The sequence below is a fragment of the Pristiophorus japonicus genome, chromosome 20 (assembly GCF_044704955.1).
Source record: "Pristiophorus japonicus isolate sPriJap1 chromosome 20, sPriJap1.hap1, whole genome shotgun sequence".
NCBI classification, from domain to species: Eukaryota; Metazoa; Chordata; class Chondrichthyes; family Pristiophoridae; genus Pristiophorus; species Pristiophorus japonicus.
Genome location: NC_091996.1, coordinates 43,442,455 through 43,468,851, shown reverse-complemented (window position 1 = coordinate 43,468,851; position 26,397 = coordinate 43,442,455). Strand labels below are relative to the sequence as shown.

The 26,397-nt window shown below is 41.8% G+C and overlaps 1 protein-coding gene and 1 pseudogene across 1 annotated transcript in view; both read right to left on the bottom strand.

The window, feature by feature from the left end:
- LOC139232507 (probable voltage-dependent N-type calcium channel subunit alpha-1B) overlaps positions 1-26,397 on the bottom strand; it is a 958,198-nt gene that overhangs the window by 145,585 nt on the left and 786,216 nt on the right. Inside the window, exons 26-27 of the mRNA XM_070862825.1 lie at positions 21,488-21,547; positions 20,382-20,488 (exon numbers count right to left, since the gene is read on the bottom strand). Coding sequence (XP_070718926.1) covers positions 20,382-20,488; positions 21,488-21,547 — 167 coding nt within the window. The remainder of the gene's footprint in view (positions 1-20,381; positions 20,489-21,487; positions 21,548-26,397) is intronic.
- On the bottom strand, positions 14,016-14,231 carry LOC139233238 (U2 spliceosomal RNA; annotated as a pseudogene).

Sequence of the window (26,397 nt, the reverse complement as noted above, 5' to 3'; positions counted from 1 at the left end):
CACGAGAGGAGACGTGATAGAAACTCCCATGTAAATGGGAGAGAGATATAGGTTTAGGGCCTGGGAAAATAGAACTTAGGAGGAGGTTTGGATTCGTGGACAAGGGAATCGTAGGGGGGGGCATTTTGGTTTGGTGGGTGGGGGGAAGGTTGGAGCAGCAGAAGCAGTTGAGCAGATAGTCTCACTCTTACTGATTAAAGAAGTCCATGAGTTGCTTGCACTTGTTATTAGAGGTGACGATGGAGGGGACAGGGAGAGAGAGGTTTAAGGAGACTCTTGGTAGAAGAACTATATAGAAAAGTCGAGCAAACTGTTTGGATTTATGGAAATAAATTTGGAATAGTATTGTAAGTAAAACTCACAAATACAGAGATCCAGCAGTCCACCACCTCAAGTGGAATTTCACATTATACACTTCAGTCTGTTAGATTGCAATTGTTTCAGTTGCTTTGCCTTTCTCCAATACTGTGGAGGAACAGTATTCTTCTGTTCACCAGTTTGAAGAATACAAATTGTAGCTGTATCCCTGTTAATGGCAGCTGAATATGTAATTGGCTGTAAAGCACTGGAATGTTAATGTAAAACTGAAAGCACAACATTGTTCTCGGCTAAATGTTTAAAGTCACAAGCAATAAATTGCAAAATCATTCAACAACAACAACTTGTATTTATATAGCGCCTTTAACATAGTGAAACGTCCCACGGTGCTTCACAGGAGTAATATGAGATAAAAAAAACTCAATACCAAGCCGCATAAGTAGAAATTAGCGCAGGTGACCAAAAGCTTGATCAAAGAGGTAGGTTTTAAGGAATGTCTCGAAGGAGGGAAGAGAGGTAGAGAGGCGGAGATGTTTAGGCAGGGAGTTCCACAGCTTTGGGCCCAGGTAACAGAAAACATGGCCACCAATGGTTGAGCGTTTATAATCAGGGATGTTCAGGAGGGCAGAATTAAAGGAGCGCAGACATCTCGGGGAGGGGGGGGGGGGGTTGTGGGTCTGGAGCAGATAACAGAGATAGAGAGGGGCATGGCCATGGAGGGATTTGAAAATAAGGATGCGAATTTTGAAATCAAAGGATTTTGAAGGTTCAGACTGTTTAACCATGTCAGGGAATGCATGTGCAAAAGTAACATGAGAAAACAGTTAGAAAACTAGGGATTAGATTCACACTCGTGGAGAGATGAAAACAATTTTAATATAACATGCAAAGGAAACATCTCCTCAGTTTGGCTGATACATGCTTAAATTAGAGACTGTTTCACATTAATGATCCAATAAAAAGTTTGCATGACCGATGAGGAACAAATAGTATTCAAACTAGTGCAATAAAAATGGGAGTGCTTTTAATGAGCATGATGAATGATTAATTATAGTATGGCGCTCAGCAAAGTACTGCTGAGTAACATGATTACCTGAGCTGTATCACCATCATTTTCATGCGTTCACCTATATTATGTGATTGCATGGATGGTCCTTATTTGTACAGCAAATGACTTGGAAATGTTACCACAATTTAATCCATTTTTGAATTTAAACGCATCAGTTTTATATTGCCAACATTCTCCTACACATTCAATTGATGCAGGCTGGTCCTGTTAATAATAATGAGGGTAATTGACTGTATGTAGACTTAAATTAGGCATGCAGTTTCATGATCCATGTTGTCCTTTTGATATTTACGGCATCAGTGGAGGAAATATAAACAGCACGAAACTGCATTCTTTAAATAGCTGCCATTAGATGCATTGTGTTGAAAGGATGTGCAAATATGCCACCAAATTCATTCTTCTTACCAAATCTACTGAAGACCTTGTTGCTTATAGTTTCACGTGTATTAGAGGCTCTCCAGAACCTTGCTCAATTGACCATTCTTCATGTGTGAGTCTCGACAGTGAGCGCCAGCAAGCGATCCGACTATGCACTACTCACAGCTGAGCCCATTACTCATCCCATTCAATGCCCACACAAACACATTCTCTACCAGGTATCACTGCATAGTGATCATGAGATGAAATCCTTGCTGATTATTGCCTTCAGTAGCCCAGGGGCACAGAGGTCAGCTTGGCTCAGTTGTTAGCACTCTTGTCTCTGAATCAGAAAATGGTGCGTTTAAGCCCCGGTCCAGGACCTGAGCACCTAATCCAGGCTGACTCTTCAGTGCTATACTGAAGGAGTGCTGCACTGTCAACAGTACTATTGTTCCAATGAGACATTAATCTGAGGCAGCTTGCCTGGATGTTAAAGATCCCAGCTTTTCTTCAACTATCATGTGATTTGGTCTTCAGTTAATTCCTGCTTGGGGCGTATTCAAAATGATTGTTGTGTTTACCCATGTAACATTTAAGAAATAAACACTTGCATTTATATAGTGTCTTTCACAATCTCAGTAAAATGTAGTCACTGTTGTACTGTCGAAAACACGACAGCCAAGTTGTGCACAGCAAGCTCCCACACGCAGCAATGAAATAAATAACCAGATTATTTGTTTTAGTTGTCGGTTGAGCGATAAATATTGACCAGGACACTGGAAGAACTCGCCTGCTCTTCTTCGAATAGTGCCACAGGATATTTTATGTCTACCTGAGAGGGCGGATGGGGCCTCAGTTTATGTCTCATCTGAAAGATGGCTCCTCCAACAGTGCAGTGTTCCCTCAATCCTGGAGTGTTGGCCCAGATTAGACTTACGTCTCTGGAGTGTTGAATACCCCACAGTATGCTTCTCTTTTGGTTCTGTCCTGGCTAAGATCAATTTCCTCAGCAAACAATAGAGATTAAAACAGGTTGTTCTTTTGCTTTAGCAAGAAAAAAAGAAAGATTTGGATTTATATAGCGCCTTTCATGACCGCCGGACGTCTCAAAGCGCTTTACACCCAATGAAGTACATTTTGAAGGGTAGTCACTGTTGTAATGTGGGAAATGCGGCAGCCAATTTGCACACAGCAAGCTTCCACAAACAGCGACGTGATAATGACCAGATAATCTGTTTTAGGTGATGTTGATTGAGGGATAAATATTGACCAGGACACCGAGGATAACTCCCCTGCTCTTCTTCGAAAAAGTGCCATGGGATCTTTTATGTCCTCCTTAACGAGCAGACGGAGCCTTTGTTTAACGTCTCATCCAAAAGACAGTACACCTCCGACACTCCTTTAGCACTGCTTGGAGTGTCAGCCTAAATTTTCCTGCTCAAGCCCCTGGAGGGGGACTTGAACCCACAACCTTCTGACCCAGAAGTAAGTGTGCTACCCACTGAGCCACAGCTGACACTAAAGAACAGGTACAAAGCAAGAACAATGATAATATCACAGCAACTTGCTTTTATATAGCGCCTTTAATGTTAAAAAAAAAATGTGGCCCAGGGTGCTTCACAAACGGTTGCAATGAAAACAGACATTGAGCCAGGAAGGGATTCAGAGAGATGACCAAAGGTCAGATCAAGGAGATGGAGATTTTTAAAGGGGTTGAAAGAAGGGCAGAGGTGGCGAGGATTATAGAGGGAGTTCCAAAGAATAGCACCATGTCAGCGAAGGCATTACAGCCTATGTTATGCTAGGATAGAGAAGTGGGACATACTCCAGTGAGCTCTCAGTCATGTATTCCAGAATAAAACATGATGAAACGTTTATTGGGACCATTAGCAGACAAGTAATGATTTAAGTACTGAAGTGTTGAGCACCTGCTCAGAATGCGAGTTTGTACTCAGCATTCAATAATACAAGAGCAAAATACTGCAGATGCAGGAATCTGGAATAAAAACAGAAAATGCTGGAAATCTCAGCAGGTCAGGCAGCATCTGTGCAGAGGAAGCAGAGTTAATGTTTTGCGTCGATGACCCTTCATTAATAGCCAGCTCTTCAGCCAACAGGACGGCTAGCATTTTATAATGCATATTAGCACCCACTGGTAATAAACTATTCATATTATAGTCTCATATTTAAAATTCACTCCCTGCTCAACTACACGTACTTGATTTTTCTGACATATGGTACCAAAACCATGCTAAGTCCAAATAATTAAACCTGAAATAAAACTGTCTGTGTGTTAATTCTTTAATATATTCTTCTAGCTCATACATTAGCATTAGATATCAAAATGAATTGAAAACTGACTACACACTATGTGATAGTAATTATAAATGAGTATTACTGGAGCTGGGGAATAACTGTTTTTTCCAAGGCCAAGTATTAGGACCTCTCTTTCACAATTTGCTTTAACAATCTACTTAGCTAAAAGAACATAAGAAATAGGAGCAGAAGTAGGCCATTTGGCCCCCCGAGCCTGCTCCGCCATTCAATAAGATCATGGCTGATCTGATCATGGACTCAGCTCCACTTCCCTGCCACCTCCCCATAACCCTTTACTTCCTTAATCACTCAAAATCTGTCTATCTCCGCCTTAAATATATTCATCCAGCCTTCACAGCTCTCTGGGACAGAGAGTTCCATGGATTTACAACCCTCAGAGAAAAAATTCCTCCTCATCTCAGTTTTAAATGGGCGACCCCTTATTCTGAGACTATGGGGCTAGAATCTCCACATTTTTTGCATGCTTAACACCCATTTACCGCCCATTTTACCGCTGAAATGACGTATAACACCCATATATGATCCATTTTGATACAAAATGGAAACTGACGGGCATTTTTCAGAAATTTATCGCCGAGCGTTACTTTCTCCATGTGCTTAACGCCGGGAAAAAATATTACTGCCTGCCTAATTTTTGGGGGCGGAATCATCAGAATGGGCGAAATCAACGCCCATAATATCACCCAGCGTTACTTTCCGCATGGAATTAACGGCGAGATTCAATATTGACGCACACCCATGTTTTCTTTGTCGTAAAGAGCATATTTACCGAAACTAGCAGCCATGAGATCACCCAGCGTCAATTTCACCACCTCGCACACATATCGCCCACAATATCGTCGCCCAAAAAACCGCCCAGAAAAAGTGGAACTAACTGGAACTAATCACAGCGTTATGGACGCCATGTTCGAGATCACATGTCGCATCCTTTAAAAGGCTGCTGTGCTTCAACCTCGGCAGAGTTCGGACATACTCTGCAGGTCATTAGAGTTGATGTGAACATCACTACAAACATCTTGACCATACAGTGACCGATTGGAATTGAATAGGTGTCTTCATCTGGACATTCCTTGTTTGTGACTAATCGGTGGAAAACAGAGAGCTACTGCAATGCGGCCTTTCTCACCCTCTTGGTGACCAATTACATGCAGCAGACTCGACATCGTCGAAGGAACGCTCCACTGCATTATGTGCCCAATGTAAGACGTGACAGACTGATGAGGAGGACCAGACGTTACACCCCCCCGCAAGTACAAGGAGAAGCATTCTTACCTCAACTTGCCCAACACCACCTGCCTTCGGAGACTGCGCTTCCACAAAGAGGTATGCCAGCTGATAAGGGGAGATCTGCAGCCTGCTAGCACCATCAGTACTGCACTGTCCATCGAGGTCAAAGTCACCGCGGCACTGTCGTTCTACACCTCGGGTTTTTTTCAGACCACAGCTGGAGACATTTGTGGACTTTCTCAGCATGCCAAACATCGCTGCATTAGACAGGTCACTGAAGCCCTGTACGCACGCAGGAGGGACTGGATCAGCTTCCCTATGACCAGGGAGGTACAGAGTGAGAGGGCTCTAGGATTCTCCAGAATTGCAAACTTCCCCAAGGTGCAGGGGGCAATCAACTGTACGCACATCGCGACGCAGGCACCTTTTCAGGATGCAGAGGTTTTCAGGAACTGCAAGGGATTCCACTCCCTGAATGTCCAACTGGTTGTCGACCACCAGCAAATTATACTGGCAGTGAATTCTCAATTTCCAGGCAGCATCCATGATCCTGCGTGAGAGCACTGTACCTGACTTGGTTAACAATCAGCCACAAGGTCAATGCTGGATGCATGGTGACAAAGGATGTGGCCTCGCCACCTGGCTGCTGACCCCACTACGTGAAACCCACACCGAAGCCGAAAGGCGATATGAGCGCCACAGAGCAACTCACAATATCGTGGAGAAAACCATTGGAGTGCTGAAGCAGAGCTTTAGATGCCTGGACCACTCAGGAGGCAAGCTCCAATATCACCCTGAACAGGTAGCTCAATTCGTGGTGGTGTGCTCCATGCTGCACAACTTGGCTATCAGGAGGGGACAAGAATTGCCTGATGAGTCTGAAAGTTCACCTCACCAGAGAAAGGAAGAGGAGGACGATGAGGCGGATGCTGACATTGGCCCAGACAATTAGGCTGAAGCTGAAGCCATGCCCCTGCCCCCCTGTAGACCACGTCCATGGTGGCATGATAGCTGCAAGAGCCTTACGTCAGGAGCTCATCAATGATCGCTTTGCCTGAAAGAACGTTGGTGTTATTTACAAGGCTGACACACTGCTGGGTGCGCAGGTCATACATCAATGGTGGGCATCACCTTGGTGACAGTTAAAGTTTAAGTTGATTGAAGTTAAGTGTAATTATACCCTTCGATGTTAAGGAATCACCAGCGTGTAATGGTGCAGCTATCTGAGCCAATGCGCTCGAAGGTTCTGTGAAATAAAAATCATTTAAACCGAACATTAGTCTGAAATCATCAGTATTTCTGTACAAACCGACCCTTCCCCCACCTCCCCCTCCCCCCCACCACCGTTTCTCCTCCCCACCTCTACCCCTTCCCCTTCCCCTCCTGACTCCAAGCCACCTGGCTGAGGCGCTCCTCAGGCGATGCTTCATTGGAGGGCGGGGGGGAGGGTGACGGCCGAAATGCTGCTTGGATGAATACAGGAGAGGGCGGTCCCGAGGTGAGATCGTGCTCCGAGCCTGAAGCAAGATGTTGCTGCTGCCTCTTGTGTGGTTGGCAATGGGGGGTGCGGCACATTGGGGCGCAGTGCCGTGCTCCGGGACTACTGGGAGCCCTCTGCCACCAGTGTTCCTGGCTACCAGCTCCAGGGCCTCCACCATCTCTTCCATGTTATATCTTATTTGTTGGACAAAAACTATTTCTTAGTGCTTAGTAGTCTTTTTGCTGCTGGTGAATCTCTCTCGTACCTCCCACAACAGCCAAACAAGCACACACCACAGCCACACACACTTTCAGTCCCTCTCAGCTCCCTCTCACTGTTCCCTCTTCTGCACATGTCATGATGATCCTTGACCTCCTGAATCGCGGGAATCGAGCGTTGCCATGTTGTTGCTAAGAACGGCCACACTTTACGGCAGAAGGTCAAAAAAATTTTACGCTACCGCCCATTTCATATCGCTCATGGTAACGCCCATTTTCAAAAATGGAGACTAGGTGCTTTGAGAATGGGGGATAAGCCGATGATCTGAAAACCCTTTTTTAACCACCCACACCGGGAATAACGCCCATTTTTGGGCAATAAGCACAAAAGTGGAGGTTCTAGCCCTATGTCCCCTTAGTTTTAATTTCCCCTATGAGTGGAAATATCAATTCTGCATCCACCTGGTCGTGCTCTCTCATTATCTTATATGTATCAATAAGATCACCTCTCATTCTTCTGAACTCCAATGTGTATAGGCCCAACCTACTCAATCTATCCTTGTAAGTCAACCCCCTCATCTCCAGAATCAACCTAGTGAACCTTCTCTGAACAGCCTCCAATGCAAGTATATCCCTCCTTAAATACGGAGACCAAAATTGTACGCAGTACTCCAGGTGTGGCCTCACCATTACGCCGTACAGTTGTAGCAGGATTTCTCTGCTTTTATACTCTATCCCCCTTGCAATAAAGGCCAACATTCCATGTGCCTTCCTGATTACTTGCCGTACCTGCATACTAACTTTTTGTGTTTTATGCACAAGGACCCCCAGGTCCTTCTATACTGCAGCACTTTGCAATTTTTCTCCATTTAAATTATAACTTGCTCAGCAGTTGGCCAAACAAGTGGTACGTGGCAGTAATGTACATAGTAGCAGTAATGAGCCATAATTTACTGGCATGTACGTGGTGCACATCCCTGGGAAAAGGGCATCCGCGTGTGGAGAGTTGGGCTATCTGCCCAACTTGTACCCTGCGACTTCCCGTGAAATTCATACACCTGGTAAAAGCCGGCATAAGGCCTGCTTTTACCAGTGTAAGAGTTTAAAAAACATAAAAATAACATTTTAGCAATCATTTATATATTAAAAACCTTGTGCAATAAGTTTATTTTTAGCCCTGTTAAAACATATAAATTTACTTTTCAATAAATTTAATTTTTTTGTGTTAAATGTTTAATTAAATGCCATTTTGATTAATTTTAATTAGGTATTATTTTTTAATTAAAGTGTACATGTATTTTTTGGGGTATTCCCATTCGTATTTATGGGGATTCTGTACATACAGAATCCCCATAAGCATGAATGGGGATTCCCTTCCTTTTTATTGGTTGGGCCAGCCCACATGATCCCAGGGATACCTGCCAACCGTGTGTGCCCCTGGGATACGTGGGCCTCTACCTGTGGGCTGAGGCCTCTACCTGTGACTCACCTCTGAGTCAGAAGGTTGTGGGTTCAAATCCTACTCCAGGGACTTGAGCACATAAATCTAGGCTGACACTCTAGTGCAGTGCTGAGGGGGTGCTGCATTGTCGGTGGTGCCGACTTTCGGATGAGATGTTAAACCGTGGTCCCATCTGCCCTCTCAGGTGGACGTAAAAGACTCCATGACACTATTTCGAAGAAGAGCACTGGTCAATATTTATTCCTCAATCAATGTAACAAAAACAGATTATCTGGTCATTATCACACTGCTGTGTGGGGGAACTTGCTGTGCGCAATTTGGCTGTCGTGTTTCCCACATTAGAACAGTGACCACACTCCAAAAGTACTTCATTGGCTGTAAAGCGCTTCGAGATGTCCGGTGGTTGTGAAAGGCGCTATATAAATTTAAGCTTTTCTTTCTTTTACCCAGAGAGCCCCAGGCCCGCGAATCTCTGTACCTTCCAGACCACCAGGAATGCAGGCATCTTATTTGCGGATCGGAGGCATTACCCCGCTGGAAGCTTCCGACCGCAAATTCAGGGCCATCATTTTGGGAAAGAGAAGACACCTAGCCCACCTTCAGAACCAATGTCCCTACTGTGATTCTGAAACTAGCAGTCTTGCGTCCCCTTTTGAAAAATTTTTTTTCTCTCGTCCTCTTTTGTTAAAAGCAGCTATGGATATTCTGTTTCATCACCTCCCACCTGGTCCACTATGCCCATTGGAAACCTGTTCCTTAATTCTATGACCTTCTTCCTAAAAAATATTGCCTAGGTGTCCCTTCTTTGCTTTCACATCCTTCACGTTAAACTGTGTCCCAATCATTCTCAAATCTGTGCTCAAAGAAGAACAACCCTGGATCCGATTCCTCCACACCCATAAAAATCTCAAAAGACTTATCAAGACCCCCTTAACTTGCGCTTCTTCAGACAGTAATGTCCCAGGGTAGACAATGTTTGTTCATAGCTCGGCCTTCTAAGTTCAGGACCCTTCAATGATTCTATAGCTTTCCTGGAATACGGACACCAACACTGAACACAGTACTCAATACAGTCTCGCCAAGGTCTGATACAACTTCAAGATCACCTTGTAGACCTCATGTCACTCCTGTAAAATACATTCCAATATTTTATTTACTTTATTCACCACTTGCAAACAGTGAACTATAAAGACTATCTAACAAAACCCCCCCTCTCTGCTCAGTTATTGCTAGGATGTGACTACTTAATATGTAACCCACATTTGCACTTCTTTTACGTAATCTCATGACTTCATATTTATCCATGCCAAACTTCATCGGCCACATCACTGCCTCTTTGCCTCGCCTCTCCAGATCGTATGAGTTATCACATATCGGTGAGCATCATTGACCACTGCACCCAATGTGATGCCATTTGCAAACAAAGGCTCTTTGGACAATATTCCATCCTCTAAGTCATTTATAAAAATTATAACCAACATCAGCAGCTGTGGGATTCCAGTGACAATTGGTTTCCACTTTGACACCCCCCCCCCCCCCCCCCGTACACAACATTCTTTGCTCTCCATTCTTCAGTCTTGCATCAATCCAGCCTAGTAGATTGCCATCTATACCATGGCCATGCATCTTGTGATTAAGTCTGTTAGGCAGGACAGTGTCAAATTAAAATATGGGCAGCTAGCATCCATTGCCTCACCCTCACCAGATCTGTAACCTCCTCAAAGAATTGCAGTAAAATGGCAGACATGAACTGCCCCTTCTAAGTCGATGTTGGTGCGTTATAATCAGACCATATCTTTGCAGATGATTTCTTATGCTATCCTTCAAATCTCAAATATATTCCCTACAATCAAGGTAAGGTCTCATTTGTTCCTTTTCAATCTATTGGGACATTGCTCAATTCCGGGGATGCGCTGGATCTGTCAAAAGACATTTTGACAGTTCACAAGTGCCGGGTTTAGGCGCATCGCACGCATCGCACATCATACGCACCTGGAGAGGCCGCAATTTACGCCCAATATTAACTTATATTTCAGGATGAATGAATGCAGTTTAAAGAGGATGAACAGGAGAAGGATTTAGGAATGATTGAGGACTGAACTTTAAAATTGTCACTACTGTATGAGGTGATGGCCCAGATGATGTTGGAGGGGGGCATCTTGCAGCTGTTAGAATGATTTGCTCGTGTACGTATAGGTTGAAAATAAATTCCCCGCAAAGTTGCTAGAGTGCGAGCTGATAATGGCGCAGTGAAGGCAACAGGGCATGTGGGACCTTGGTGATCAATGGGATAAACAGTGTATCATCTTAACTAATTAGATTAAAGAATTGAGAAATAAACTGAGGAAGGACTGAGAAGGAGGATGAATTAGAGTGAGTGAAATCAGTGTCAAATCAGGAACAGGAAGAGAAATAATGAAAGACTAGATTAAGAGAGAGAGAGAGAGAGAGAGAGAAAGAGAAAAGAGACAGAAAGGAAAACTCAGATTTTTTAAAAAAAATTTACATTTTTAAAATCTCCAACAACAATTCACACCCTGAAGGAATGAGACTACACACTTCTTGCCCTCTGGACAAGAGAGGTTGATTGGCAGTCATTAACAATTATCACAATGTTAAAAAGGTAATTATGCTGTAGTATCTGTGGCAAGTTTAATGGGCAATTAATGTGCAAATGCAGCATCTTCATGAAAATCACAGAGGTTAAGGGCGAGACGCCATTTTCGTGAAGCAGCACAAATTAGCCAGCAACTTAAGGCGATTAGCAATTCACGAGGTATCTCCTCGCCACAAGTTGTTGGCTGATTTTTGCATTAACAACGGCGTGTGTCATTCAGATGCTGTTATTTTTACAACAAAATCTGGGGTGATATTAATAAGACTAAAGAATAATTGATTGTCATACGAATGCCAAGTCTCAGAAACTTTTATTAACCCGCAAACACATTAGCAAGACCGCCATTTATAATGATACATTTAACTTACCTTACCTCCAAAAGGACATTTATTTCTTTGAAACTGTGCAGCGCAGAGTAATTAATCTCTAAATTTAGAGCAAAGACAGGCTAGAACAACTCAGATTATTCTCCATCATAAAAGAGAGAGGGCGCAGAAAAACCAGACTTATAAAATAATAAGGGGTGTCAATAAGTAACTGGTAGTGACATTTAAAAATAAATACTAGTGACATTTTTGAAATTAATTCCATGGTATGTAAAGATACACTTTCACAGTTAAGAGGCAACCAGTAAAAATAGAAGTTTGGAAGAAATGTGTTCCATGCAGTGTTATTTATGTACAGAATGAGCTCTGGCCTGGGGCACTGAATGCTGGATTTGCTGAGGTATTTTTTATGACAAAAAGCAGAATTGTGATGCAGAATTATAAAGTGACATCCGGATCAAGATTGCAACAGAAAAGGTTTGGGTTGGGGATGAATCCAAGGATAATGACAGAGGAGTTCAGACTCCACCACCAGTCAGTAGAAGCAATAAGCCTGAATGGGCCAAATGGGCCTTTTCTTCTTGGGATACTACTGATTTGATACATTTGAACGCCGATGTGCACTTGTCACTATTAACCTTTCAATAAAAGCTCTTTGCGCATAACCCAAGCAGAAGTGATTTTGATCTTGTATAAATATTTTATACTAGTAAGTCTGTTACAGAGAAGAAGCAAATTACTGGGTTAATGCCCATCCTTTCCACTGCAACATCTGATCCATTAATTATCCATGTAAATGAATCTCATTAACATGCCATTCATTTCTGGAATGCAGAGTAAAGAAGTTACAATCTCCTATTATTGCAAATAGAATTTTGGTTTATTCTCTTAGATTTTCATCTCTCTCTATATAATTACGTTAAATTACGCAAGCAATTTTTTTATAATTTAGAAGCTCCAGTCATAATTTGCATAGGTACAGTAGAATGACCACCGCAGGCCAGCTATTTTCTGTAATGAGATTCCAATACAAGCTGCTTAGATTAGAGATATGTAAATCAAATCTCGACGATGATTCTAAAAGGTGCACTGAGTCCCTTTTTTTTCTGAGCCTCATAACAAAATGGAGGCAGTCCAACTCAGAACTGCATATCTAGACCAACCATTAGTCCACACGTGCAGAGCAGTAGCTTCCCAAATAAATTATTTTCTCCCCACTATATTTGTTTTTCATTCACAATCCTGTCATGCACAATCCTAATAAATGTTCACAGCTCTTACACAGAAAACCTGATCCACTTTCAACATGGATGCACTGCAATCATAACAGCGACTCAATAAACTAGTAAAATACTGCACTGGAAACAGAAAATGCTGGGAACAGGTAACTCAGTCAGCATCTTAAAATATAGGCTCGTATTCTGGGTGGGCCCTTTCATCGTAGATCTGTTGAAGGGTCCCACCTGAATTGTTATCCTGCTTTCTCTTTTAATGCTGCTGGACCTACGATGCATTTATCAGCACTTTCTATTTTTATTTCAGATTTCCAACATTTTGTCCTCTTGACAAAGAGGCTATTGCTAATATAATTACATCAGAAGAATATGATAAATCTTGGTAGTCACAAGCAATACCCACAAACGGTAAGCAAATTATCGCTTAATCCTTTGGGTTCTGGTTTTTATCACAGTCAGCAGAGTCATGAACACTGCACTCTGACAGAACCTAAATCTGTTCGTACAAAAAAGATACAAGAGGTAATCTATTTTTTTTTAAGTTACTGGTAGCAAGAATAACTCGGATTCTGTGAGAATAGTTGAGGCAACAAATTCGTAATTCAGGATAATATATTCTGTTTCAAAATGGATCTTGTAACCTGAACTGAAATGGTTCCGCGATGGATTAATCCAGATAAGATTTGTAATTCATCCTTATTGAAATGCTTTCTACAGTTATTATTAAATGAAGAAGGTTTTTTAATCTTAATAGAGGTTACTAATTTTAATACCTGTATACAATTGACTGTTTTATTTGAAACTGAATTCTAAAAAAATTAAATGCAAATATATAGTTCCTCAAGTTGCTTTTCTCATCAATCTTAAAGCCCAGCTTCAGGAAAATTATTAAAAATAGCCCTAATTTTAATAAAACTTCTCCGGTGGAGTGACTTTTAAAGTCAATTAACATTATTTCATGTAACTAAGGAAAGAAAGGGACCGAACAGGTTTAGATAACCAACAACGAATTTAATCTTATAGGGGACTGTTTTAAGCAACTATTTCTAAAATAACTGTTCTATTACAAAATCATTGAGATTCCCACACATCATCTCAAATTCGTTCAGGAACTTGTTAGCATATGTAGACTTTCTCGCTAGAATTGCAAGAACATGGTATATGATCTATTTATTTTAGGCGTTAAATACGTACATGCAGTCATTTATACATCACACATACATTAATGCATATAACTCACACTACTTTTTTTTTATTTATTCGTGTCCAATCGTTCCAATCGTTACAATTCTTTGTCAAACGCCAGAGGTCACCCTGCACCAGTCAAGGATCACTCTGCGCCAATGCTCTTAGCCAAAAGGCCTAGAGCCACTGCACCGTTCCTGGAAGTACTGCAATACCAGGTTCGTGCCATGGAGGTGGATGGGTCAGGTCCCCCACACACCTCCGTGGCTTGACCCATCCACCTCCTGTTTACAAAAATGTAAGCATATACCTTCCTGACCAGGGAGAAACCACCCGGAGGTCATGGTGGCTGGTCAGGTTAGTTATGCAGATCTTAGCCAAAAGGCCGAGAAGCTCACACTACGCACGCCCACACAGACATAATCACAGAAGATTACGTATTTTGTTTCAATACTGCAATTAAATCCTTACCCGAGGAAACTCCTGTTCAGATCAACGCATCCAAGGCAGAGGGAAAAAAAAACAGGTCAATTACAAGACAATAGCAGCAACAACAAAACAAAAATCAATTCTATTATCTTTAATTGTTAATTAGCTCATTAATTAGTTCATTTTTGGGGATTGGGTGATGCATTGGTTGGGAACAATGGCTCTTTAATTCTGGGTCTTGATTTTGAATTCAACCCAGACTGATTTGGAAAGAAGTCTCCTATTTCGATTGACTGCAGCAGTCTGAGGTCAAATGGATTCGCGCAGTATTAACTTCCCAAAACATGCACATCCACTGCACATAATTCAATACTACATCTGCATAAAATGCTCAGAAAGAAACAAGGGTGGCTGGCTGTGGGATATGGAGAGGTTTTGATGCAAAGCTTCACCCATTGCCTGACCAGCATCACACATCATTGTCTACGCTTAATGCAACAAAGTGGGTGAAACGACAGCCACACGGTTATCCTCACTTTGACCAACTCAAAGTTTCTCCTGAAAGAAAAAAAATTCAAACTGCATGGTTCATTGATCACATCTCTGCATTCAAATAATTCGAAAATAAAAATGTCTCTATCAAAAGCAACAATTATGCCAACGGCGGCGTGTAAGGCGTCCACACACTCCTTGGAAAATAAGTGTTTAAATGGTGGTAGAGGAACAGAGGGATCTAGGGGTACAGATACACAGGTCCTTAAAAGCAGTGACACATGTTAATGAGGCCATAAAAAAAGCAAACAAAGCACTGGGTTCATTTCTGGAGGGATAGAATTGAAAAGCAGAGAAGTTATGTTAAACTTGTATAGAACCTTGGTTAGACCACACTTGAAGTACTGTGAAAAGTTCTGGTCTACATATTATGAAAAATATATAGAGAAGGTGCAAAACAAATTTTACTGGAATGATAACAGAACTGAGAGGTTATCAGGAAAGACTGAACAGGCCGTAGCTCTATTCTCTAGAAAGAGAAGACTGATGGGTGACCTGATAGAGGTCTTGATAAGGCAGATGAAGAGACGATGTTTCCACTTGCGGACAAAACCGGAAGTGGGGCCACCACCGCCCCCCACCCCATATGCTAACATTAAGGGCAATAGATCTCTAAATCCTGCAAAGAATGGAGAGATAAACAGAAATAAATAGGATGATTCCTGGAAGTTAAGATGAAGCTATGTGCAAAAATCAGCCATTTAAACAAAAATAGAGTGCGTGGCTCAATGCATCAGCCTAGTGTGGTGCTGAGCCATACAGACCAGTAAGGTCCCAGATGCAATCCCGAGTCTGTGTTGAGCTAGAAGCTCTCTCCCAGGGAAGTGATAGGGGCTGCTACAATTTTCATCAGGCCAGGCATGGGAAACAAATCTGCCAGGATTCCCGATCGTATATCCAGTGAATCTTGCTGGACAGAGGGTGAGGACATGATCAGGCCTTCTTGTGATGCTCTTCAACATCAAATAGCCTGCCATCACATCTTATCTCGATGAAGAAGGGTCACTTGGCTGTGACACTAGAGGCTGTCTGGTGTCTGTCGAACCACATTCCAGTGAGATTCAAAACTCGAGAAAGGGGAGAGATAAATCAAAAATGTGGCTGTAAACACTGCAATTTATTTTGATTGAACAACGCTAAACCCCAAGGCATGCTAAAATAAACCAATGAGCAATCTCAGTGCACAATAATCCCAGGGTGCAATAACGGTATATGATAATATGATCAGCAGCAGCCGGGATCCTGGTTTCTAATCACTAGACTAGACATTAATGTAATTTCAGTAAAAACTGTGAACTGATTATAATGAAGGAATTCATAAAAATGTGGCCAAGTTACATCTAATAAAATGGAGCAATTTATTTGAGAGATGCATGTAATATTGCTGGAATATTTGCAAAAAGCCACGAGAGGCACAAAGAAATTGCGTGAGGATGTGCCTACAAAATTATGGAACTCATTTTTATATTAAAAAATCCCATAACAATGGATGTTTATTTCCCCTGAAGCTTCTATGTGCCTCCTGCTGTTAAAAACAGTCAAGACCTGAACCAGTTAGCAGTTCTGAATCAATACACCATTTTAGTTTTATCTCAGATTCACCACCTTAAAACTAAATATCTGAGGTCAGATTTCCAATCCAAATGGCCATCTTAAAATGTGATAATATTAACTTGTGGCTGCCACCTGCCTACCCCCGCATAGTGACAATCACATTTTCTTCAATTCTTCAGACAGAGTTTCTTCATTTCTCTCACTAGTCCAACCAACACTTGCAGTTGATTTGTCATCTAAATACGTTCCATTATGTAGTTTTTAACCAATCTATGTTGATGGTACCTAGCTGCTTGGCTATCTAAACTGTGCCTGAATTATACTGTTGGCAGATGATGGCTGGGGCAAGCAATTCAGTGTGGCAAAGAAAGGCAAAAGTTGCGAGACAATTGGAGGGAGAAAATCAGGCAAGTTGACAGCACAAGGTAAGGCAGAAATATTTGGCGGGCTTACCTTCCATTAGTCAGCCTTCCATTGCATGATAGGATCAGTTTGAGTGGTAACTAAACACTGATATCAAAGTCATGCGCAGGCATAATTGTCAGGTTCACAGTCAGCAGGAAAAGAGCTTTCAGAGAGGAATTGAGTGATAAGTCAACATTTTAAATAGCCTCCTCACTTGACTTTAAAAATGGTATCACGATAGGAACAGGATAGCACTGTGGTGAGTGCTGCATTTAGTGATTTGTCGCAGGAAGGCATGCCATGACAAAATCAGTTACCATATCATCTGACTGTTTTGCCATCAACTCAAAGGTTCCCAAAGGCTCTGTTCCCTCTCACGCCTCTCTGGGTTCCTTCCCCATATCACTGATCTCCTTCACCCATCATCCATTCTTTTAGCGGTGATTCCACTCCATGTTCATCAACTTTGTTCAGATGAAGTATCCTCAATGCTCACAACCTCCACTCCTCTTGCAGTACAACAAGCGAATCATTACATGCTAACTCATAGCACAGTCCTCTCACTCATTCTTTCCCACGACCTCAAAATTGTGGAAGCTATTACCTTTCTCAGCGTTCACCTTCTCCCACAATCTACAGATATTTCAAACTCAAGCGTAGCATCATCTAATCACTAGTTCATGAGTTACCTCTTCTATGCTTTGCAACTTGGTACTGTCCTAACTTTGCCCTTCCGTACAGGTTTCATACATTTCAAAGATAATTGTGTCTATTTATTTTGCATAATGTCTCAATGATAAGTGGCAGCTTTGATAGTTCCGACATTTAGCGTTCCTGTTACTTGTTAAAATGTGGCAAGATATGATGATGATGCATTACAGGTGACATAACAAGAAGTGGAGTCTGCGTAAGCATTTTGAGTTATTGAAATAATATTAGATGTGCTTCAGACTGTTGCACAAGCTTCTGTTTTCAGTGTTTTTCAATGGAAATTGAAAGCTCAGGATTATAACTCAGCTCCTTACATATCAACGGATGTATTCAACACCCAGTAATATAAAGACAGGACCTGGCAGTTAACTTTTCATACTTCATAGATCGGCTGTGTCAGGAAATTTTGCCGTTTTTATGGGCCCAAATTTGGCCCTCTGGTTTTTTCGGCACACCTCCGAGGCCCCCGCCGACATTTTACATCAGAAGCAGCGCAAAAAAAAAATCCGTGCGATCATGGCTGATTCTCGGGCCGTCTGTGGAGCTGGCGTGGCGCAGAAGAAAGAGCGGGGGGCGGAGCTAGGTCCCGGCGCTGAAAACAGTGCCGGGACCTCTGCACATGCACGCTAGAGTGCGCGCGCATGCGCAGTAGCTTCTGGAGGCCGTTTCTGCAAACGCACGCTACAGGCTGTGTGGGAGAGGCCGAAGCACACCGTCTCTAGCCCTGGCCGAATGGGCTCCCTCATCGGCGGCCCGCTCTGTTCCCTAAGGTAGGAGTTCTATTTTTTATTTGTTATTTACTGATTGATTTTGGTGCTTTAGGTGCAGGATTCCTTCTATTTTTTTATTTGTTATTTATTGATTGCTTATTACTTTGGTCTTGGTGCTTTAGGTGCTATTTGTTAATTAATTGCTTATTACTTTTTGTGCTTTGTTTGGTGCTTGGTGGTGCTTTAAATGGAGTTACTTGCGCCAATTCCTTAACTGTAAGTAAGGTCTTTCTGTGCGGACAAAAGTGGGCACATACGCTGCCCTAAGTTAGTTTAGTACAAAATTTTTCTGGCCAAATTGGTATAAATGGTATAAGTGGCTGGGAACGCCTCCTTTTGAAAAAAAAACTGACCTAACCAAAAACCTAACTAACTCACTTACACTGGCGCAAATTAAAATGGCCATATTTGCAACTAAAAAGCTATGCCAGAAAAATCAAGTTGCACCCAAAAAAACGGTGCAATTCACGGGGAAATTTGGGCCCTATATGTGGAGAACAATGGATTTTCGCAGATTTCAAGGTAGCAATCTAATAAGATGCTGTCATAAATTCCACAGGCAAAGATCAAGTGGTTTGTAATTATCTTCTAAAATCAAAGATGAGATCACAGCCCTGGAATCACTCCTATGTATCCATTTATTTTGATATATAATGTAGAGTGTATTGGCAGTTTTGTGCTGTTTTCAGACTCTTCCTTGCCTTTTGCAGGCATCATGATGAGTATTAACCACCAGGTTGCTCTGTCCAAATGATTCTTTTACTGATTTTTCAGAGTCTCATATTGTCAAGCACTTGGGTATTTTGTCCGTGGTATTTGCAGAAATGTGGTTTAATGCATTGGGTCTTTTGGCAATGTTTTTCCACAGTGAAGGAAGTTGTTGGGCAGGACGTTTGGGCTATTTGCTACCTTGTCTCTTTGGTCTTGTTTTGCTGACTAAGTGCCGGTAATGCATTTTAACACATAATGAACCCAACCTGAGTACTGGCCCTTACACTGAAAATGGATTAGAAACAAAACTTGGATCCCTTAATGAATAAATTAATTTGGTTGCACTCTATTAACAATATGAAGTTTGAAATAAAAACAAATAAACTGTTACTGCCGAAAAAATAAGGGGGATTTTAACTCCCTCCACCTGGTTGGAATGGGAGTTAATATCTAAGCAGTACACTTACCACCAATGTTCTCCCTAAAGTGGGCGGCTGTGCGTCAATCGCGAGATCCCACGCAGACCGCCCCCAGCTGCCTCCGCTGTCAGAGATACCATGCATGTGCAGCTGCGCAGCAAATTTCCGTGCAGGAGAAAGGAAATTAGAGGGATCATTGCTTACCACTCTTGGTAAGTGGCATCCCATAGCAGGGATGAGGACTTCAATTATGTGGCGAGATTAGAGAAACTGGGATTGTTCTCTTTAGAGCAGTGAAGGGAGACTTAATAGAGGTGTTTTAACAGAGTAAATAGAGCAAAACTGTTTCCACTGGCAGGAGGGCCGGTAACCAGAGGACCCAGATTTAAGGTCATTGATAAAGGAACCAGCGGGGAGATGAGGAGATTTTTATTCCACAGCGAGTTGTTATGATCTAGAATGCTCTGCCTGAAAGGGTGGTGGAAGCAAATTCAATAATAATGTTTCAGAAGGGAATTGGATAAAAACATACAAGGAAAGAAAATTGGCAGTCAATGGGGAAAGAGCAGACGTGTGGGACAAACTGGCCAGCACCCAGGTAGCTGCCGTTGGATGGCCAGTTTGGGCAGCTCATTGCAGTTATGTTTACGAGCCCAGTCTTCTGGCGGCACCTCCTGGGCACCATGCCCATGTGTTCTGCCGGCCAACCAGCCGGGAGTTACAATTCTCCCTATTATGGCTGATGATTTCCGTCAACTTGACTTCTTTGATTCATTGAACAAAACAGGGTAGACATGAACATATTAAGAGCCAAATAAATAAAATAATGTCAAACATTTTCTGAGCCCAACATAAACCGAATACATTGGAATAATTCAATTGAGCAGTATTAAATCTGTGAGATGCAAACGATATTTTCAATTAACTTGTAGTATACAAGGGTTAAAACAGATAACAAGCGAACTTGGAACACTAAAATGAACAGGTGCTACTCACGTAAAAGCAAAAGCCACAAGCGCTCCACTGACGACAATGAAATCCAGAATGTTCCAAAGGTCTCGGAAATAAGAGCCAGGATGCAGTAACAGGCCTAAATTAATCATCTTATGAAAGGAAATGAGGTCAAGTTAAATCAATACGTAAATTTGAAAAACACAACACTTTCCTTTGTTGCAAAAGCTTTTGTGGATCTTAAAGACTGTGGCCTGGAAATCCGACTGCACTCGAAAAAGGGTGTGCAGGAGATGGGGTGCGTTGTCGTTTGCGCCTGTTCATGTGGCCTCAGGGACCACTTTAAATTGGTGCTGGAATATCATAATAATTCAGGCTAATCATTGGCTGAAGGCCAGTTTGTGGGGTGACAGGAAATCGGGTGTCTTTGACACCACTTAAAGGCAACCAACACTTCTTAAAGTGGAGGTGTACTCTGACAAAAAGAGAAATGTCCCAGATCAGAAATCAATGGTTGGAAGAGGGCACCCAGATTCTCCAATGCAATGTTGGAGCCTCTGATCCCTTGATCACTTAGGCACCCATTTTACCCCTGTAAAACGGGCATGGCGCCAACTAATTTCTAGGCCTATGGATTCATTCTCCAATACTGTAAAATCATTACAGGTTTGTGAAGCTTTACCAAAAGACTATGAAGCAGGTGCTTATATGCATTCAGCAAGAATGTCAGAGCATCCTTTGATTCTCCCAGTTTCACAGCAGTTTTAAAATTAAAACATACAACAGGAATTTTTGAAGAGATGTTCAAAAATCAAAGGAAATAAACAAAGTGTTGAGTAATTCACAGCACACAATAATGAATCAATTTCTAAAATACATGCTTTTGAACAAAAATATTCAAATTTCCAGTTTTAGGTAATTTACTTGTGCCTGATACACAAATTCATCACAGTGCACGACTCATTAACTGCAAAGAACCAGATCTTTAAGCCTCATGCAACAAACAGCTGCCCTCATTAATCACAAAACAATATTGATTTCAAATTGTTTATTCCAGCCAGTGATTACAAAATATAATTAAATGCCGACCTCTTTTACAAATAATACACTTCATGCATTGAATTTATGAAGAAACCAGTAGGAATGTTTACCTTTATCACCATTTCAAATGTAAAGACCCCAGTGAACACGTAATCCAGATATTTTAGAACCTGCAGCAAGAAATAATTCTTATTTAGAATTGACAGTGTATAATTCCGCTATTTTCAAAGTCCATTTTGCCCTGTCGCTTGGTGCTTCAAATAATCAATTTCAGTCTTGCATTAGTAATTGATATGATACGTCCATGCAAGTCAGCAAAAATAGAAAATAGTGCAGGAGTAGGCCATTCGGCCCTTCGAGCCTGCACCACCATTCAATAAGATCATGGCTGATCATTCCCTCAGTATCTCTTTCCTGCTTTCTCTCCATACCCCTTGATTCCCTTAGCCGTAAGGGCCATATCTAATTCCCTCTTGAATATATCCAATGAACTGGCATCAACAACTCTCTGCGGCAGGGAATTCCACAGGTTAACAACTCTCTGAGTGAAGAAGTTTCTCCTCATCTCAGTCCTAAATGGCCTACCTCTTATCCTAAGTTCTGGACTTCCCCATCATCGGGAACATTCTTCCCGCATCTAACCTGTCCAGACCCGTCAGAATCTTATAAGTTTCTATGAGATACCCTCTCATCCTTCTAAACTCCAGTGTATAAAGGCCCAGTTGATCCAGTCACTCCTCATATGTCAGTCCCGCCATCCCAGGAATCAGTCTGGTGAACCTTCGCTGCACTCCCTCAATAACAAGAACGTCCTTCCTCAGATTAGGAGACCAATATTCCAGGTGAGGCCTTACCAAGGCCCTGTACAACTGTAGTAAGACCTTCCTGCTCCTATATTCCAATCCCCTAGCTATGAAGGCCAACATACCATTTTCCTTCTTCACCGCCTGCTGTACCTGCATGCCAACTTTCAATGACTGATGAACCATGACACTCAGGTCTTGTTGCACCTCCCCCTTTCCTAATTTGCGGCCATTCAGATAATATTCTGCCTTTGTGTTTTTCCCCCCAAAGTGGATATCCTTACATTTACCCACATTATACTGCATCTGCCATGCCTTTGCCCACTCATCTAACCTGTCCAAGTCACCCTGCAGCCTCTTAGCGTCCCCCTCACAGCTTATACCGCCACCCAGTTTAGTGTCATCTGCAAACTTGGAGATATTACACTCAATTCCTTCATCTAAATCATTAATGTGTATTGTAAAGTGCTGTGGTCCCAGCACTGAGCCCTGCGGCACCCCACTAGTCACATTCTGCCATTCTGAAAAGGACCCGTTTATCCCAACTCTCTGCTTCCTGTCTGCCAACCAGTTCTCTATCCACGTCAGTACATTACCCCCAATACCATGTGCTTTGATTTTGCACATCAATCTCTTGATGTGCAATCTCTGCTGATTACAGAAATATTTAAGAGAGAAGAATGAAAACAGGGAAAACATAAACAGGTGAAAAAGACAAAAGATGGACAAAAGATTTGAAGAGTCAGTCTCAATGTTTGCCATTCATTCAGGCAGTGTCTTCAGAAATGAGAAAAAAAATACGGAGGTGGGGCGTTAAATAACAGAAAAAAGCTCAGCGCTAAAACAGCTATTGTTGTAACAGATTGCAAGTTAACAAACACCTTCACCCATTGTCTAGGTAACCTCAATTACAGGCAACCAGAATTTGGCTAATTATGATAACGTGTACTTTCAGTTAATAATACTAAAGCCAAATTTTTTAAACTCCAGAGGTAATTCGGCGATCGAGTCTGCTCCTTCGGAAAGACTATGGGGGGTGATCAGAATCTAACCCACCCAACAGGAGGCTGACCAGATCAGATCGGCCGCCTGTTTTACATCCCGTCTAATTTGACTTTACTTAGGTTAGAATCGACATCATGTCTGACTTACACTATTGTACACTTTCCCCAAGTTATTTAATCTTCTGAGGGAAGAGAATAATCACAAGTAAAATATCTTTGAGGATGTAACGAACAGGGTGGATAAAGGGGAACCAGTGGATGTGGTGTATTTGGACTTCCAGAAGGCATTTGACATGGTGCCACGTAAAAGGTTACTGCACAAGATAAAAGTTCATGGGGTTGGGGGTAATATATTAGCATGGATAGAAGATTGGCAAACAAACAGAAAACAGAGACTTGGGATAAATGGTTCATTTTCTGGTTGGCAATCAGTAATGAGTGGGGTGCCGCAGGGGTCAATGCTGGGACCCCAACTATTTACAATCTATATTAACGACTTGGAAGAAAGCACTGAGTGTAACGTAGCCAAGTTTGCTGATGATACAAAGATGGAAGGAAAAGCAATGTGTGAGGACATAAAAAAGCTGCAAAAGGACATAGACAGGCTAAGTGAGTGGACAAAAATTTGGCAGATGGAGTATAATGTTGGAAAGTGTGAGGTCATGCACTTTGGCAGAAAAAAAATCAAAAAGCAAGTTATTATTTAAATGGAGAAAGATTGCAAAGTGCTGCAGTACAGCGGGACATGGGGGTACTTATGCATGAAACACAGAAGGATAGTATGCAGGTACAGCAAGTGATCAGGAAGGCCAATGGAATCTTGGCTTTTATTGCAAAGGGCATGGAGTATAAAAGCAGGGAAGTCTTGTTACAGCTGTACAGGGTATTGGTGAGGCCACACCTGGAATACTGCGTGCAGTTTTGGTTTCCATATTTACGAAAGGATGTGCTTGTTTTGGAGGCAGCTCAGAGAAGGTTCACTAGGTTGATTCTGGGGATGAGGGGGTTGAATTATGAGGAAAGGTTGAGTAGGTTGGGCCTCATTGGAATTCAGAAGAATGAGAGGTGATCTTATCGAAATGTATAAGATTATGAGTGGGCTTGACAAGGTGGATGCAGAGAGGATGTTTCCACTGGTGGGGAGACTAGAACTAGAGGGCATGATCTTAGAATAATGGGCTGTCCATTTAGAACTGAGATGAGGAGAAATTTCTTCTCTCAGAGGGTTGTGAATCTGTGGAATTCGCTGCCTCAGAGAGCTGTGGAAGCTGGGACATTGAATAAATTTAAGACAGAAATAAACAATTTCTTAAACGATAAGGGGATAAGGGGTTATGGGAGCGGGCAGGGAAGTGGAGCTGAGTCCATGGTCAGATCAGCCACGATCTTACTGAATGGCGGAGCAGGCTCGAGGAGCCGTATGGCCTACTCCTGCTCCTATTTCTTATGTTCTTATCGAACTGAAAGTTCTCTCTGAACCCCAGTTGTAATCAAGCAAAATATCCAGCCAATAACGGCATCTTAATCATCAATATTCTTCAACCCTTCTGGTTGCAGTCTACAGGTGGTAATTCCATGGTCCCAACAGGATTGGAGCCACAGGGATTCACAGAGCATTTGATCCTCAAATGTCTATATTTATCCATGGATTGTGCAGTCCCTTTCTTAATCAGCTATGCCTCCAGCTCATTTTTTAAGGAGTTAATTAACACGACAGTACCCTTCATAAAAAGACTCATTCCACATATCGACTACCCAGTCTTGCTTCAGATTGGCCACACACTAACAATATCTTTATTTTAAGAAACTGCTCACATTTTCCTATTTTAATTAGCCATAGATTTATGCAAGCGCTTTTAGGCATGGGACATGGTATTGCAAAAATGTTAACCATTTTCCAATACAAATTTATAGTAATTTTTTTAGTTATATTCATAAAAGCTGCTTCATTATTTACTTCAGTAAGATATAATTGTAGAGTATTGTAGGAACCACTGGCTAGAACTGGAAAACATTACAGAAGCTTGGAAATACAGCCAGGAACAATAGGAGCCATGTTCAATTATATCGGGGTAAGGCACAATCGGCAATATGGGCGCAAATTACACTTGAAATTGTGCTGGTTTTCCGAAGTGAACTTATGGTTCTAGTTTCCATTCAAACTTGTTCGCATAAAAACAAAGGTAAAATCATCCATGAAACAGCACAAGCGGGCAGCATAATTGCTTTTTTTCCCCCTTGCATTAAAAAGCATTCATTATATATTTAAGAGTAGTAACCTGGTTTTATTAATTCAGTTGAAAATGGGCTTATTGCAAAAATTAAACATTTTTAATAAGAGTGTCTTGTCCACCGCCCATGTGTAATTTGATTTTAAATTACTGAAAATGACTTTTAAAAAACTATACTGAACCACTTACTAATTTTATTGTTGTCCACTATTCAGGTCCTTAGTTAAAAAAAAAAACATTTAGAACATGCCTAATAGTGCCTTTGCACACAAAAAAAACAAGATTAATTTTAAGGGCCTCCTCGAATGATTGCAAATGGTGGAACCTCACCATGCTCATTATCATCGACCTGGGAGAGTTTTGTCGGCGGGGCCGGCTTCCAGCACAATGTTTTTTAAACCAACCTTAAAGATCGTGGAAACTCGAGTTAGGCTTTACATAACCTGGGCTTAAAATTTCATAATGGGGTTCAAATTCCAGCCTCACGGGGTCGGTACGAAGTGCGCATGGACCCAGCGAGGCCTGGCAAGAGTCAGTTCTCGGGGCACGATGTGCATGCACAGAAAACCGGCCTTCCTGATCGGTCGAGATTTCTCTTGATGGATCCTCTGCATCCCCGGGAGAATGACATCCGCATGACCGAGATTGGGCTATTTGCCCAACTCGTGCCCAGCAAATGTCCTTCAAACTCTTACTGGTGAAAACAGGCGCATAGCCTACTTTTACCAGCGTAAGAATTTTAAAACATATAAAAATTAAATTTAAAAACACATTTTTATATTAAAAACCCTATCCATTAAGGTAAGTTTATTTTAAACCACATTAGAACACATAAAAAAAAATTCAAACATTTAATTAACTTTAATTTCAATTCATTTTAAATATGTGAGGTACTTTATTTATTTATTATGTTGTGTTTCCTGTCTTAGGGGTTTATTCTCATTACTAATAATGGGAACTCGTAAAAACGGAGTTCCCATTA